This window comes from Lichenostomus cassidix, chromosome 2 (genome assembly GCF_008360975.1).
Source record: "Lichenostomus cassidix isolate B80296 chromosome 2, HeHo_3.0, whole genome shotgun sequence".
NCBI lineage: Eukaryota > Metazoa > Chordata > Aves > Passeriformes > Meliphagidae > Lichenostomus > Lichenostomus cassidix.
Genome location: NC_139482.1, coordinates 30,764,362 through 30,781,245, shown reverse-complemented (window position 1 = coordinate 30,781,245; position 16,884 = coordinate 30,764,362). Strand labels below are relative to the sequence as shown.

The window sequence follows — 16,884 nt, the reverse complement described above, 5'->3', positions numbered from 1 at the left end:
AGTCTGCTTTATCCTTACTTTGGCAAGAGCCTGTAGACTCATATAGTCAGTGAAAAATGTCAGTATTAACTTTGACTTTTAAGGCCAGACTCTCAACTTTGATTTCAATCATGCTGAATTAACATTGCCTTCAGTGGATTATTTGAACCAAGAGCAAATATAATCTTTAAGTGAACATTAACATTAAGCCAATATATCTCAGGAAGACTCTGGCACTTCTGCATATTTTTGTAAGCTCTGATTGGGGTACTGCTTCTCAGATTGTGTTGATGAGTTATACCTGCAGCCTGCTAGAAAGTTTGGAGCTTTTAAGATTTCAGTGTAGTGACACTTACTTGGATTATGTATGCTGTTAAGATAATCACTCCAAGTAAAAGAAATATTAAAGAAAGCACCACAGTGTTTTTACTCCTTTTTTCTGGATCTGTTTCTTGAAAAGCCTATGAAAGGAAAAAACCCACAAAAATGAGTACATAGACAAGTGTCCGTTACATAAGCCAGCCTTCATCTCAAGAAGTTTGTCTACTTTAATTTCTTTTAGCAAGTATTCTGGATGCTGAAATCAGTCTGCAGTCAACTTTCTGTTAAAGACCCAGTAGACAGTCCAGATTTCCATTTAACTTACATTGCACTAATTTGTTCTCCCAGCTTCATCAATATTCCTCTTTTCCTCTGCTAGTCAGATGCAGTTCCACCATGCTCTGCTTCTAGGGAGCCTCTTCAACATTTTTCAATTTATTTATTTCTACTAGTTAATCCCACTCAGAGACTTACATGGAAAGAACTGACAGAGTGGTTGAGCATGAAGGAAGCTCAGGACTGCAACCTCCAGTTGCAAAAAAAAGCCCCCAAAAAAACAAAACAAAAAAAAAATCACTAACTCCCCCCCTCCCAAAAAACACTCTCCAACAAACAAAACAAGCAAGCAAAAAAAAAACCATAAAAAAAAACCAAACAAAAAACTCAGCAACAAAGCAACAAAAAACCCCAACACAAACAAACCAAACAACCCCCCAAAAAGCTTACCCCAATGATTTTTCCAAATATAACAGCAAATGTAGGGTGGACTGCACCTATGACAGCAGCAGCAATCACTCCCAGCAGTACGTAGAACCACTCAGGTTTGTTCAGAGCCAGGATTCTCCAGTAAGGCACAGCAGGGAGATTTTCTTCCTACAGGAAAAACTTGCAAGTTTTCCTTGGAAAGCTGCAGAACACAAAATTCTGCAGACAGTGTGTGTTCATTAGGCTTTGAGCAGTGAACAGTCTTGGTAAACTGCTGAAAGCCCTCTCTGTGCTCTCAGAGCAAGCAAACATGCTGGAGATTTGCTGCTTTGCTGTTCCACATCCTAGAACATCAACTGCACTGTAAACATTTGGAGGCAAAAAACTAAACGAACAGCTAAGTCATGAGGGGAGAAGGGCCAGGACAGTTCACTGAAAGTCAGATAGGACTGGTCACAATGAATGGCAAATAACATTTCAACCATTGCAAAGACCTAAAAGTGTCCTTGTTCAGAGCACAGAAGAGGTCCCTCCAGTTCAGCTAAATGCCAGTGGGCTGGCAGTAGAACAATTGGGTAGGGAGGTAGTTTTCCTCTTTGGCAAACTATATCCAATGTGTTAGAGTCTGTTAAGCCTGTGTCTGCTTTGAAAGCACAAAAAGCGTTCTGTCCTGCTTTATCACTTTATTTAAGTGCCTATGCCTCCACAGGGATATTTCTGGAAAATCAAAAAATGGAAACATCAGAAATGAGACAAAATATTAGTCAGGATTACGAGCAAGTTTCTCTTTCTTGCTGGTTATTTTATCCTGTGTTTCAGATGCTCAATAAGGGTGGCTAAGCCTCAAGTAAAAAAGGCTGATTTTTCCGAAATAACTACAACTTGCTGGACGCTTGACTTAATTTTTTCTGAATGGTATGAATATTGTGTTCCTAAGCATGCACACCCACTACATCCTCTAATCTCTTAGGCAGTACTAATACACAGCCAAAAAGTATTTTTTGAAGTTACATGACTTTTTATATGACAATAGGAATGGATCCAGCCCCTTTGCGCTATATGATATATTCATTAGTTGGAAGGTATATTTTAGTGAGGAGGAATATCTATAGATAAAAATTATACTAAGGCTTTCAAAAGTATTTAAATAGATTAATACAGATCAGATCCTAACTTCCACAGATTTAGGAGGATTCATGGTTTTACTCTGGAATATATATTTTATTTCTTCACTTCAATGGTCTTGAAATCAGGTAAAAAACCCAAGTAAACTCAATATACCAAATAACTTTTCCAATGTGTTTCATGAAAACAAATGCTGCAGTTAAAGCTCTACAACATAGAAAATAAAGTCAAGTTTCTCTTGAGTTGCTTACCCAAAATCTGATCCAGAACGCACTAGAAATCTGCTCTTTTTGATGCTATCAGCAAGGTTTACTCAACTTCGACAAAACAAAATAATTTTTCTAAATTCTGAAATTCCTATATGACTTTTATTGATGTATGGCATACGTCAACTAAGTTGTTTTATCTGTAAAAGACCTGAAGAAATGAAGCATATCCTAAAACAGAGAGAGAGTATTAGCTCTTTTACTGGGAATGCTCTTCAAAATGTTAAGGCTTTGAATTTTTTTTTTTTTTTTTGCTTGACATAAATGCAGTACTATATTCCAAAGTGCCTTCAGTTTGGTTACTCACACTCCAGGGATTACATTCTCCAGCAGTATATGCAACAATAAGTACCAGGGAGTAAAGAATCTTGCAAATGAAATCTCACAGCTAGTTTTAATTGGATGGAATGAAACCATCAGTACCACTGAAATAATAATTGTATGAAGCATGACAAATCAATAGCACAAGTTTTTTCCAGTTCCACACTGGCTCAGTAGGGTTAAAATGAAGATCTTTGTTAAGACAAATGACTGTCCCCAGATACTCAGTCTGGTGAGTCCTGACTGCAACAGCACCAGAGTGAAGGTTGCATGGCAGCCAGCAATCTAAAAGTGATCCAAGTTATGTGCTTTTTGTTTCTGCTTATATCTTATCGTTAAAATTCTAAACTGAAGTTCTAATACCAACCTCCACCTCCTTCTTTTCCTTCTTTTTTCCAAATGGCTGTTTAGACGAACTCCTCTTGCTCTTATATCTGCTGGATCGTCTTCGAATGCTGTCTCTCCCAGAGATGACAGGTTCTTCAAAATGATCTTGAAGAGTCAGGTCTTCCACAGGATTTATGTTTTCCTCATACTCCTCATCTCCACCTTCACTATCTTCTGATGTGCCATTATCTTGAACATCAGTGCTAGAACCCTAGTGGTAATTCAGAATATAAAATTACAGGGCATTTTGAGCAGAAAGAAAGAAAAGTAATTTTTTTTCTCATGAATACTGCTGTTTCAGTTGTGTAATTAGTGTTGCCTATAAGTCATCCATATTTCAGTCTGCAATGGCAGAGCAGTAGACTATTTGATACTGATTTTTTTTTCCCCTCTTTTCCTTTAAAGTCTGTGGAATCAACATGGAATCTAAAACCTCAGTGGTTATGCCATAATTATGCAGTCTGTGCCTTAAACTCACTTATGTTTTTGACATATTGGATTGTGTGAATATGAAACACTTACGGGTAAAACCCCCAAGAATTCCAAGCCTGTGTCTGTGCCCAGACAAGAATAACTGAGCAGCTGCCAGCTGGACACTATGCAGGAACTGGAGGGAGAAAATGGCTCTACCCACCATCATTTGACAGTGTCGTGAAATGGAGAATGAAAGTGAAGAAATTTGCCCTCACCTGTTGCATGACAAGGGAATAGTAGACTCCTTTCTGCAGCATGAGCTCACTGTGTGTCCCTTGCTCAACCACAACACCTTTCTCAAATCCAGCTATAGTGTCAGCAGTCCTGATGGTAGACAGTCTGTGAGCAATCACAATGGTGGTACGGCCAGCCCGAGCCTTACAGAAACACACCAAACCCAGTTACAATTAAGATGTAAGAAAATAGCACAGAAATAAAACAAATTTATTTTAGCCATTTGTAATGTAAAGTAAATCAGAACTTCAGAAATAATTCTCTTTGTTTTTAAAGCAAAGATGATTTTTTCCCTGGTTTTATGTCTCTTGTTTAGCAGTCCAAAGACACTTTCATTTGACTTATTTAGGTAGAGAAAGCCACAATCTTTTTAGACAGGCAACAGAGGCATTGAAGACTATAATTAAGGTATTTGACTTTTTATGGAACTTGAACTGTTTGAGTTAAAGTTGCTCATAAAGTGTTTCCATGTGCATGCAAGCATGAGGGGAAAATGGTATGAGAATAGTTAGATCTTTCTGAAAGTAAAGCTAGAGTAGAAAACGTATAAAGAGCAGATATCTTCTTTACATACTATCCCTGGAAATATTTGGAAATACAATGGAATTAGCAAAATGCTTTATGAGATAGAGTTATCTGAAAAACAGCTGACTTCAAGCAGCTGCACATGAATGGCCAGAAACAGCGAGCATTCATAAGGTTAACATCTCTGCTCCTCAGCTGTAAAAATAATGAACAATATTAGCACCACTTTTTCCAGTCAGGGATGTTGACAATGAATTTGGAAATCCCATTTGGGGACTACACTGATGGACATCAAAAAGCTGTGAAAAGATGATTAAGTTATGATTCAGGGCTCATTTCAGTGGGTTCTGGGAACACGATGAAGGAAGAGTATATAGAACAGTCCACTTAATTGAGCAACCTCCCTCTGTTATGCACTCAACGAAGCAATAAACTTCTGGAAAAGGTAAGTACTTGATAACAAAATTTTAAAAACAAGCATGCAGAAGAAAACCAAATTACATCTGAAGCAGCAATCTTTTAGTGTTTAATCCTGCATCAATTATATCATTGATACACACATTAGATTATATATTATTTTTTCATCTACGTGTTACCTCAATACTAATACCACTAGAATGATGTGAATATAAGAACAGCTGCACTTTACCTCAGATTTAAACTGACTAGCAAGTGAAGATGACAAATTGTGTTTCCCTTGAGCCATCCTAGCAGTTTGTATCTGCATAACTACTGGAATGAAAGACAGGATTTTTCACTTCATTTTTGAAAATCCATTAAAATAAATACTAGACAAAAGAAAAAACATTCAAGCCCAAGCACAAAATTCTTTTTTAATCAAGGCCTACTACGTATTGATGGAAACTGCTGATGAAGGGCTGTGAGGAAGCTACTGTGTGCTGATCAGAGACATGGGTACAAACTCTCATAGCTCTGCAGCAGCACCCACCCTAGAGCTGTGGAGCTCCTAAAAGCAGGGAAAGAATGAAAATGGCTAAATCACAAGAGCTTTCTGAAAATTATGAATCAACTATTCAATAGAGAACAGATACTAGGAATATCATATACACTTTTCTATAATCTATCTGAGAAAGGACATTCTGTCTGCATACTTTGCCTTGATAAAATACCATCAATATTTGACCAGCAAATGAACAATTATAGTTTGAGAAAGGGAGTGCAGGAGACCTAATTTACTGCTCCACATGACTAAGTGCCTTTGTAATTAGTAATAAAGCAGAACCAAAACCCCTAAGAAAATAAATATGATTTTCAAGTAAGTTGTTGATGGTTCAAGTTGCCTGTTAAAACACTGAAATTGAGCATACACTCAAATTTTATTTTCCGATGTTCTTGACTCTGATGGAAACTTGCACTGAAAATTATACCTTAATTTTTCTTATGCCCTGTTGCACATTTTCACAGCAGCTGGTAGCTTCAATACCATGAGTCCTACCTTATCAAGGGCTGCCTGCACTATGGATTCACTCTGAGTATCTAATGCAGATGTAGCTTCATCCAGAAGAAGAATCTTGGGATTTCTTGCTAGGGCACGGGCAATAGCTATTCGCTGCTTCTGTCCTCCACTCAGCTGAGCCCCTCTTTCACCTACCATGGTGTTAAATTTCTGAGGAAGGAGAGAACAGAAGTTGAGACACATCTCAATTCCTCACTTTTCAGTGCAAGCCTAAGTTATTCACCTTCTTCCAGCTGACTTGAGCACAGGAAGAGCAAACATGGAAGGACATCCATCCAACCAGTCCTTAGACAAACCCTCCTACATCCACCACATGTTGTACCTGCCTAACTTTGAACTTATGCCTCTTTGGGGTTTCTCAAGACAAACCTGTAAAAGGCATCTCTATATTTTCTGAGGATTGCCTACCATTCCAAAAGGATTGGAATTATAGGGACACACCAGGAGCTATAATTGCCTACTCTGAACCTGAGACACCCCCCTTGGAGCCATGGTTTGGTTCCTACTGACCGTGTCAATTACTGCAAAGTGGCAAATCTCAAAGTGCACTGTGGTCTTTTATTATATAGCTGTTTAAGAGTAAATATGATCAAATAACCCTTCCTGAGCAGAAGGAACCTTGGAACAGACTGACATTCTAGAAATGGCAGATGCTTGAGCAATGGGGGCCAAGCTCTTTAAAGCAGTAAAAAGATTTGAAATTGAATCCCGGGTGGGCACTTTTCTCACATTTTTTAACTTCAGGAGCAAAGGGAAGGACATATAAATATCCATTTATGTGGATGTGTTTAGAATTATTGACCTCACTTTCCATCCCCACCCTGAAAGGGGTGAGGCACCTTCTGCTAAGAGAGGGTTCAAAGCTGTGAATCTCAGGCAGAGGGAGTTCTCAAACTTGTAGCTGCTAGAAAGGGTCTTGGTTCAGGGAATATTTACTTTCACCCACTTCCCCCATTTCCTGAGGATGTACAGACAACTCCTGGTTTTTCATTTTAAAAGCCCAACTTTTCTCTGCCTCATGAGATGGGTAGGGATGGCAATACAGCTGTGAAGCTTCCTTTCTCCTGAGTTAAGGCATTGACTTTTTTCCCAGACTTCCTCACAAGTCCTTTGAGAGCAACCAAAGGCACAATATCTAATTAAAAAACTCTCTAAATGGCAAGCTGCTGGAGGCAAGAAGTATATTTTGAGAAGCTGTAGTATAACTTGGTTTCCCATGCTCTCCCTCTCAGAAACAGGACACCAACCTAAATGGACCAAAATAAGTTCATGAACTTACATCAGGCAGTCTAGATATAAAGTCAAAAGCATTGGCTTCCTTGGCTGCTTGCTCAATTTCAGCATCAGAAATGTCTTCTCTGCCATAACGAATGTTCTCAGCTATTGTGGTTGCAAACAAAACAGGCTCTTGGCTCACAATGCCAATATTTTCTCGTAGCCACTTTGTATTAAGGGTCCGAATATCCCGACCATCTAAGGTAATCTGAGAGGAAAAGAGTGTGTCAAACAAGTCAAGGAAATGTACTCTGTAATAATGCAATTAATTACTATTACTTGACTGAAGTATCAGCTAGAAGGTCAAGAAAAAAAAATTGTTGTCTTTAGTAGAAAACTACGTTGGGATGGAAGTTACAACTGCAGTTTTTCCATCCATTGTACAAGGTGGAAATTGTTGAGGAGTAGCATAAACAGAGAAGACATCAGGGGCTTTTTTCCCCCCAGTTTTCCCTCAATAACAATCCTGTTTGAGCTGACTTCAGAATTTTACAGAAGTAAATTGCACACTTTTTATCCAGTTCTCATGCCCCTGTGTCAGTTTGTTGTCTTCAATTGTGGCTATACAATCATCTCTGTGGCTGTTCTTTACACCACATCAAAGAAAAAGTTCAAGTGGACTAAAAGGAAAAGGAAAGTTATTTTTAACCTAGATAATTTGCAGTGTGGTCATATGAACATTGGCATTGACACAGCAAAATGAGGCATGAGGGCAGGAATGAACAGACACAGAAATAACTGTGTTGGTAAGAACTGCCTTAATATATTATATACTGATAGTTCAATGTTTAATATTTTAATGCTTACCTGCTTTCAACCACCAGTAGCATTTTTCAAGTATCAAGAATAAAAAACTCATTTTCTTAAAATGTGCTTTTTTTTTTCCTTTGGAAATTTCTTGTGGAAATATTTACCATTTACTAACTGGATTTAGTCTTTAGTGGTGAAACAGACATACAGTGCATAGGGATGGAAACTTCTGCTGTATGTTAGCAGATAGTAAAAAGCAAGCCAAGAAAACAATCATTTAAAATAGGAAAACTCTCTCCAGGTTTTCACTTACATTCAATGAAAAGGAAGCAAAATACAGCAGAACATTGTTCGATTACACTTTGGTTAAAGAAAGTTTGGACAATTTTAAAAATGAACTGTTGAAAGCAATTATTTTAAATTCAGATCTTGCAAGTCTATTCAAAGACTTGTGGCATTTGCTATTTGTGATTTAGTACTGTAAGAAGGAGCAGAATAATGAAGTCCAACTGACAAGAGAAGGTATTCATTTGAAATTTAAATCGTGGAAATATGAACTATGCAGATATATGCTCCAATTCAGTCAAAACAAAAAACAAGGTTCAGTCAATACGGGAAACTCATGCATGTCCTCCTAGCTCTCAGTGTTTATAGTTCTTTGGCAGACACTCACTTCTCCCTGGTCAGGATCATAGAACCTCTGCAGCAACTGAACAGTAGTGCTTTTTCCACAGCCACTGGCACCAACTAAAGCAATGGTCTTCCCAGTTTGAACTTTCAAGTTTAGACCTTGGAGGATCTGGAAACAAAAAAAAAAAGTTATCTTAATTTGACTAGTTTGATTAGAGAACAGTCTGCCAGGGTAACTGTAGCTATTGCTGTCAAGGCAGCAGTGAGTGCCACAGTGTGAAGGTAAGGCAATATTAATAAATTAGTTGTACCTGGGAATATCCTGGAGCACAGGAAAAAGGCTGCACCTATGCTTATAAAATTTATTAGCCTTCAAAACAAGATGGCTACATGCAACCTGCCTTTAGGAAATGGTCCCTGGATCCTTCTGACTACCAAACCAAGCCTGGGAATTTTTTGAGAAGATGGATAACTGCAACAGGTCAAGTTCATGCCAAGAAACATTTTAAGAGTTCCCTTGCATAGACCATTGCATTCCAGTGCCTGGGAAAATTCCCCAGCATACTCAAATAAACTAATATAGATACAGCCATAGTACTCTAAACTTGATAGCTCATTTTCTCCAATTTGTGTGATCTGGTAGAAGGCTTGAGGTCTTACATTCTCCTGCTGTCCTCCATTTTTCATGGCAGAACAATTATGAATCTCACAGAAAATTATTTTTCAAGTGCTAAAGAGTACCACTGAGAAACAAGCCTGTTTTCTTCTATTTTTAGAACACAGATGGCTGTTTTGACAAGGTAACTGCTAGCAAGCCCTTAATAAATCCCATTTCTTATTGTTAGCAGCCTCAGCAACACAGGGAGTAGGTACAGATTAATGATATCTTTGTTGCTGTTTTCACATTTAGAGAATATTTTACCTCAAAAGATATCCATGTCATTACAAGTAAGGCTGCACAGTTGCCAAAATATTTTGCTGCTATGGAAACTCTTCTTGTTTATACCAGGCTGATTTATAAGTTTTCCTACACATGTTTTTGCAATGAGAGATTAAAATAGTTGCAATATTCCTCTCCTCACCCTGTATTACATCTACCCGGGTTTATATCTCCAGGAAGCTGATATCCTGGTGCCTGCATTATCAAGAATGAACCATATTCTAGAGACCATATCTCCAGATGCAAATAATCACTACCAGATACTAGGCTATTTCTAACTCTTTCATCAGGAATGGTATTAAAACTAACAATAACTATACTCCTTAGATTTCTTTGATTTGGTTTAACCTGGACAGGAAAGATTATACTGTGTTGCATCAATTGCTTGAGAGACTGTGGATAACTTCTGCACAGCTTTGCTGATTCCCCTTGGCTCTATTAAATAACATTGGTGCTGTAAGTAGGGAGAACTGCTGACTCAGATTTGGGAAGCATTACAAACATTTCTTATTTTCCCTCCCATTTGGTGTGCTGACCCACAACATAGCTCATCATCCTGAATAGGATTTTTAGGAAGAAGGATGAAGACCCTGCTGTCCCTTCAGATTTCTGAGCTGAGAGGGATAGAAGATGCATTGCACAAAATTCAGTTAAGGAAAAAGCCCAACTCTGGGCCTGTCCTGCTGCTGCCCCAGTGTCCTGGAAACAGATTTGATGCACAATGGGACAGATCTCAGATGACTAAGATCGAAAGAGCCACTTGAAGAAATAGCCACAGATATAAACCTTCTCATTCTCACCACTAAATCAGCATGTCCAACTTTTAATTGTCTACATTTGAAATCTTTATTTCTACCTTTTTCTTAATTAAGAAAGAAACAGCAGCAAATTCCTTTTCCTTTCATCTTTATCAAGGTGTTCAAAAGATTATAAACTCTTGAATAAGGCAGAGAGATCAAACCGACTGTATCACCACAAAAGTAATCACCATGACATGATGTACAGAGGTCACTTAAGGAAACTGAACTAACAAAGCACAGGGACAACATTTTATTAAACAGCAATTTTAACATATGGCCAAAACAATGTATATTTAGGATGTATATGCTTCCAAATATATATTTAGGATGATATGTTTCAATACATTGATAGTGTATTGTTGTAAAGTCTATCTCAGATAACTTTTCATATGGGATATCATAACTCTGAAGAGCCAAGAAACCGGAAAAAAGTAGCTTTCTGTTTTATCTGCTTAAACTTTGGAAGGCTTAATAACTGATTTTGAAAAATCTTATTTGATTTGTCAAAGCTCTTGTTCATAGAAGTTCAGACTAGGAGCAACACATTAGATTTGTCCTGCAGAAGAGAATGAGAGACTGTGACAGTAGATCTAGAGGTTTGTCTTTGTGCACTATTGGGGAAAAATTATGCCCTGTCCCCCAAAACAAGAATGCATTTTCCATTCAAGAGCAACAAGATTAGACAAACCATATGGACACAGGCTGAGAAATTTCAGTACAGTAATCTAAACAGAACACTTACTTTAATATTAGGTCTGGAAGGGTAACTGAAATGGATGTTTCTGAATTCAATTTCTCCTACAAGTTTGTCTGGTTTGTAGCCTTCCTTAGAACTGCTGTCTATGAGCCGTTTCTGGAAAGAGGTTTGTAAAATAAAATGGTGGTTATTTCACTTTTGGAACTGTTATTTCTGCTGCATACATTGTTCTTTACTTTCTCAGCTGCTGGATTATACTGCAGTGCATTGTTGCAGAGCTGCTGCATTTTATTTGCAGAATGCTGAATACAGGGGGAACATCAAACTGTGGATTCTGCTTTGACAAATATAGTACAGTTTCAAATGCAACAAAATCCATAGCACAAAATCTGTAATTGCAGAACATAACTGCACTCTCTTGCAGCCAAAACATGGCCCTCAATAATCTGTATAGGAAGATTTTATGCTCATATAAAGAAGAATGATATAGCCATTTCTCCATGAACATTTTAGTTCTACTTTAAAAACATTTTATATACACAGATATGCGATTGCTGCATAGCACAGCAAGACCAAGATAATTATGTGGAAAACCTTTTTTTATAGCAACATCAGCATTACAGATCATTATTATAACTTTCAATAGTGATATTAATCCCCTGTTCACCAACTCCCACTCTCCCATAAACCCCATCTCAGCTGAATTTGTGCATACACACATTTTTAAAAATTAGTATAATGCCATACTACTTTCCCTCTGAAACTGAAAGTCTAATATTAGAGAAAAACCTCAACTATGTATCTCAGATACACATGCCAGATTTGCCAATTTTCACTGTAACAAAGAGGCTGGGTTTTTTTTGATGAATGAAAATATTATGGGTTTCTGCGATAGACATCTATAGAGTTGATGATTTGGGGGCTTTAGAGCACTTTTGTTACCTTTCTCAAGGGAAAAAAATGAGAGGGAGTGGAAGTTAGAATAGAAGTCTTTCAACCAACTTATGTACTTAGATGTTTACCTTATTGATAATCTTATATACTTCATAAGCAGCCCCACGTGCATTAGCCACACTCTCCAGGTTGGGAGCTGCCTGGCCCAGGGAGAAAGCTCCGACAAGCACGGAGAAGAATACCTCGGGAGATGGAGAGGAGCATTGCAATTGATGATTACACAGCCACCACTGCCCACATGTGCATTAGAAAGACTTAACCACCAGCTCTAAGTTACTCATTCCACCTTATGAATAGAGTCCAAGACAATCAAACTTGCTATATCAAAATCTAGGCAAGATGAATGCCTTTTGCTTGTTTTACACTAAGTGAGTCTAACAGCTAATTCAGCAAGCACGTGGCAGAAAACAGACACACCACTTTCCCTAAAGACACAGAACATTTTTCAGAGCTGTACTTACAATTAACACACGGCCGATGTCATAATGTGGATCCTCAGCAGTGAGCTTGGTCCCATACCAAAATGCAAGGGCATAGGATCCAAAGATAAAAAATTGTGAAAGACCTAGGCATGTGTTAGTGGTAATGGATTTTTTCACTCCAACACGTTTAGCCATCTCTAAGTTAGCATCATATCTGAAAGTGGGTAAGGAAACCATTAATTTGACAGGTACCACATGCCATTCTGGCTGATATTTCCCAGTGCCCTTTTCTTAATTAACAGGATTTATGTAAGAAAAACAATTAAAATCAGAGAGACAATACAGATTTTTTTTTTACAGAGCACTATTAGGGATGCAATTAATTTGAATAAATCTGTTCTGACATATGCCGACAATATTGGCATACTGTTATGGAAGACATTCAGAAAACAATTAAAAGCATCACGACTTTGTTATCATAATGGAAGACACAATAGCACTCTTGAACCCATTGCTTCCATAAATCCTAAAAGTAAACCTTGAAAAGGTTTTATCAACATTATGTACCACAGAGGTAAAGGTTAATTTTCCACATTTAAAAAAAACCAAAATAAAAATAAAACCACCCAATGATCCCAGACACTAGGGAAGGAGAAAAATGAGAGCTCCCTCTGACTGCAAAGTTGTTCTCTTACTGGCCATTTTGGGACGTCAAGTATCTTTCCCTTAGGTCAATTTACTGATTAAGATATAGGAAACCAGTGGACACAGAAGATCAGTATAAAGACTAACAAATTCAAAGTGAGAATTATTTCTTCTAAGGATGGTTCAAATTCATTCATTCACCTATAGTTTTCAGCAACTAGCTTTCATTTATTCAAGATTGTTATGCAAAGTGTAGCCTAGGAATAATGTAACCTTTTACTTGCAAGCATCATGGTCAGCAGCTTGCACTCTTTTCCCAATATGTATTTTCTATAAAATAAAATCCCCTGCTAGAAAGACATGCAATTAATTAAGCTGAGAAGCAATCTTAAAAACTGCATTAATTTTGTTCATGCAAATTTCTAAGATGCCACCAATGCAGTATTTGTTACTCAAATATATTGAAATATTTTGACTTGATTGCACTCTTAAAACCAAACCCTATCTTTGAGTCAGCAGCATCATAGGTTTTCCAGGGAAAGGGGTAGTGGATTTAAGCAGTATGATAAATACATGTGATCATCCAAATACAGACAAAAAGCCAAGCCACTGCCAGAAGCTAAAGGGGACTGAAGATTCCTTGCAAGAGTAAACTTTTGCAGTCAGTGGTGGCACTGTGCAGGGAAAGGATGCTTTTCTTAACTCTGAGGCCAGCATTCAAGAGCTGTGTAGGAATCACAATCTACTGTCTGAAAAATGCACTCCCTGGTAAGAGTTTGTCCAAAGTAGAAGTTCCTAGGAGACCCTCTATGTTTGTTTGGGGTTTTTTACATTAAATGGAGGTAGAGGCTGACTGGGCAATCACAGAAAGGAAAGGCCTTACTTGACTCAGGTATCAGTTATTTTGTCTTTAGACAAAGTAGTTTGAGATAGCTCCTGTCATTTAATTTTCAGACACTGGTAATTGCAGAAGATGGGGAGGAGGGGGAACAATTGATCTAGACAATCTTAGAGCTTTTTTTGCCTTTTTTGTGAAAGCAGAAATGGTCTTAATACTGCTGCATCTTAAGAGCAAATCCCAGTAAGCAAAGGAAAGGGCTATGAGATTGTCAGAGCTCAGTCCCTGGAAGCAAATGCAGGAACAGGCTGTGGGACCTTCAACTGGGACTGACACCACCTTAAAAATTTTGCACTAGACCAAAGCAAACATGAGTTGAAAAAGATAGAAGAGTTTCTAGAACATAGTTTCTAGAACATATGGATCAGGTCACCTGGTTTGCTTTTCATAACTGCACGGAATCAGTGATGCCTCGTATTTGTACACAAAAAGTTACTGCTTTTGCTCGTTGAGTTATCTGACATGCATGTCAGTAAGTCTGTGGTCAGCCACAATCATTTCACCTTGTATGTACAATTAGGATCAGCACTGGGCAACTACACTCATTATTTGCAAATAATTAAAGTTGCAAATCATTGTAAAAGCCAATAATGTGATATTACCCAAGGCTGTTATCCAGTGTAGTTTGTAAATAAGCTCAGTAACCAAAGATCAGAATAGCAGCACAAATGCTCTAGAAGTTAAAGGCAACTGATTGCATGCTTTGTTGCATCTGACTCATAGGAGAAGATAACCTTCCTACCAATTTCACATTCAGCTCCAGATCTCAATTAAAGGAGATATTTTATCTCTGCTGCTGTGACAACACAAAGTAGCCTGTATTCACTGACTAGGTCTATTTGCACATCTTTGTTTTCAGATGATTTGTCCACTTATAGAAAGATAAAATGACATAAAGTGAATCTCATCCCTCTGCCCCTCAAAAAAAAAAAAAATCCCCACAAACCAAATGCACAACTAAATTCCCTTTCCATATTTTAAATATAATTGTTAATTTAAAAACCTACTTCTCTAATGCCTTCTGCTGTCCATTGAAAGCCACAACAGTCCTGATTGCTGTCAAAATTTCTTCTGCCACAGCTCCTGCTTTGGCATAAGCAGACAGCTCTTTAGCAGTAAGGGATGCCAGGAGCTGAAAAGTTGAAAAGCAGCTGTTATTATGGCCTACTGAAAGAATATGCATACTGTCTTGGTGAATAAGAACCATCATACAAGGTGCACAAGATCAGACTCTAACAAACTGTGGGTCAACTCCTTCCCATGCCCTGAATTTCCCTCTATTTGAATTAAATTTATCATTGTCTCCTCATTACAGTCAAAGGCTACACAAACATTAGGTGAGCTTCCTGACTGATCCATTTTCCTCCCAAGGAGAGGACAGCCTACTAACTATGTTATGAAGAGTGGAGGGAGGTGTGCCATAGCTGCTCAGGAGGATGTCTGAGGTGTTCAGGCACTAGAGCACCAGCAGATATTGAAGGAAGAAAGTCAATCACATTACAACCTCTGACATCCTTTTTCTTGGCTTATTTGTACTGCTTCAGGTAGGAAAAACCCCACAGAATCATATAAATAGCCACTCAGGAGTATGAACCAAACACATTACTGTGGCTAAACAGTGCATAAGGGGAAAAGGTTTTCCAATCTGAAAGGGAAACCTCTCCAGCCATTTCACTGATTTATAGCACTTCAGTTTTCAGCAGCTCTGTGTATCTGTATAGCTGTACTCTGCACACAGTGTGAAACTTGGTAAATTATTTGTAAGAGATGTGGTACACGCATGTGCAGATAGAAAGAGGTTGAAAGGTATTTGTGCTAGGAGGGAAGAGCATGGACTTCCCCAATGCTTGCCATGAGGGAATTGCTGTGCCAGAAAGATACTCTGATACAGACTACCCTCCTGGCATGAGGACAGGATATGCAGACAGAAGGAACGTGGCTCACAAGTGTGTGCTTGGGAACCCAGAGAAAGGCTACAGGAGGAGCAGAAATCCAAGTAAACATGGGGCCAACCTCCCAACTTAGAAACCACACCAGGTTTCTCCCATTCTCCCTCCCTTTCCTGTTTGTAAGGTTTTTCGGGTTTCTTTGTTTATGAATCCCCACACACTTACAGTTGACCAAACAGCTGCTGATCCAGCAAGAAGTGGGCTGACTGACATAACCACCAGTGTCAGCTTCCACCCATAGATGAATCCTATAATAACCCCTGACACAAACGTGGAAAAAAACTGCAGAAATATACTGATCTTGTCTCCGATGCCTTCGCGGATGGTGTTGATGTCACTTTAAATGATAAAAAAAAAAAAGATTTGTTAGTTTAGAAAGCCTCTCATTGTGACTCCCTCCCCCTTCTTTTCATGCTGTGTGGCCTCATGTCAGAAGCTTTGCCATTTTCTAACTGGCACAGGGAAATTTCTAACCACAGCTACTGAACTGTACCATTAGGCTCTTCTGTGGCAAAAACACATTAGAAACCTCCTGTTTTTAAGGATTCATTTTCTGTATTTGCAACATTCTCTGCTGTTTCTATGTCATGTCACTAGGCCACACATGATCTAGTTTCCTTCTCTGGCATCCAAATAGAGCAATATAAGTAAACAATCAAGCAGCCTCTTTACCCAATGTGTCCATCTCTAAATGAGTTTTTCTGCTCAACTCTCTGATGCATTTTATATTCTTAATTTTGGCTACTGACTCAGAGGAAGAGCTACCTCCATTCCATCATACCATTATTGGAATAAATTCAATTTTTTCACACAAATTTTCTCCCCTATTTTCTCTCCCCAGAACATACAGATATTAGAGTTGTGAGTGTTTTCATTTAAGCTTCTTGTGCACTTTTCAGGATTGAGCGTATCCAAAGCTACTATAAAACCCAGAAAATATATTAAAAAAAGAGTGTTCACACGTATAATCCCATAGCATGGGGACATTACAGTCTTCATCCCTCAATCTATTTAAGTTTTTTCATAAACTTCAAAGGCTTTAACTGACTAGATAGAATACTGCCTGAGATATGACTAGATGCAAGTACAAGCTCATTTCCATTCAATTAA

General features: G+C 38.2%; 1 protein-coding gene across 5 annotated transcripts in view; it reads right to left on the bottom strand.

Moving 5' to 3' along the window:
* Positions 1–16,884, bottom strand: part of ABCB5 (ATP binding cassette subfamily B member 5) — a 48,478-nt gene that overhangs the window by 11,775 nt on the left and 19,819 nt on the right. For all 5 annotated transcript variants that reach the window (XM_085050891.1, XM_085050892.1, XM_085050893.1 and 2 more), the window contains 12 exons: positions 15,940–16,111; positions 14,833–14,957; positions 12,322–12,496; positions 11,929–12,042; positions 10,952–11,062; positions 8,513–8,638; positions 7,094–7,297; positions 5,794–5,964; positions 3,794–3,955; positions 3,085–3,315; positions 1,027–1,173; positions 336–440 (listed from right to left, as the gene is read on the bottom strand). In XM_085050891.1, coding sequence (XP_084907017.1) covers positions 336–440; positions 1,027–1,173; positions 3,085–3,315; positions 3,794–3,955; positions 5,794–5,964; positions 7,094–7,297; positions 8,513–8,638; positions 10,952–11,062; positions 11,929–12,042; positions 12,322–12,496; positions 14,833–14,957; positions 15,940–16,111 — 1,843 coding nt within the window. The remainder of the gene's footprint in view (positions 1–335; positions 441–1,026; positions 1,174–3,084; positions 3,316–3,793; positions 3,956–5,793; positions 5,965–7,093; positions 7,298–8,512; positions 8,639–10,951; positions 11,063–11,928; positions 12,043–12,321; positions 12,497–14,832; positions 14,958–15,939; positions 16,112–16,884) is intronic.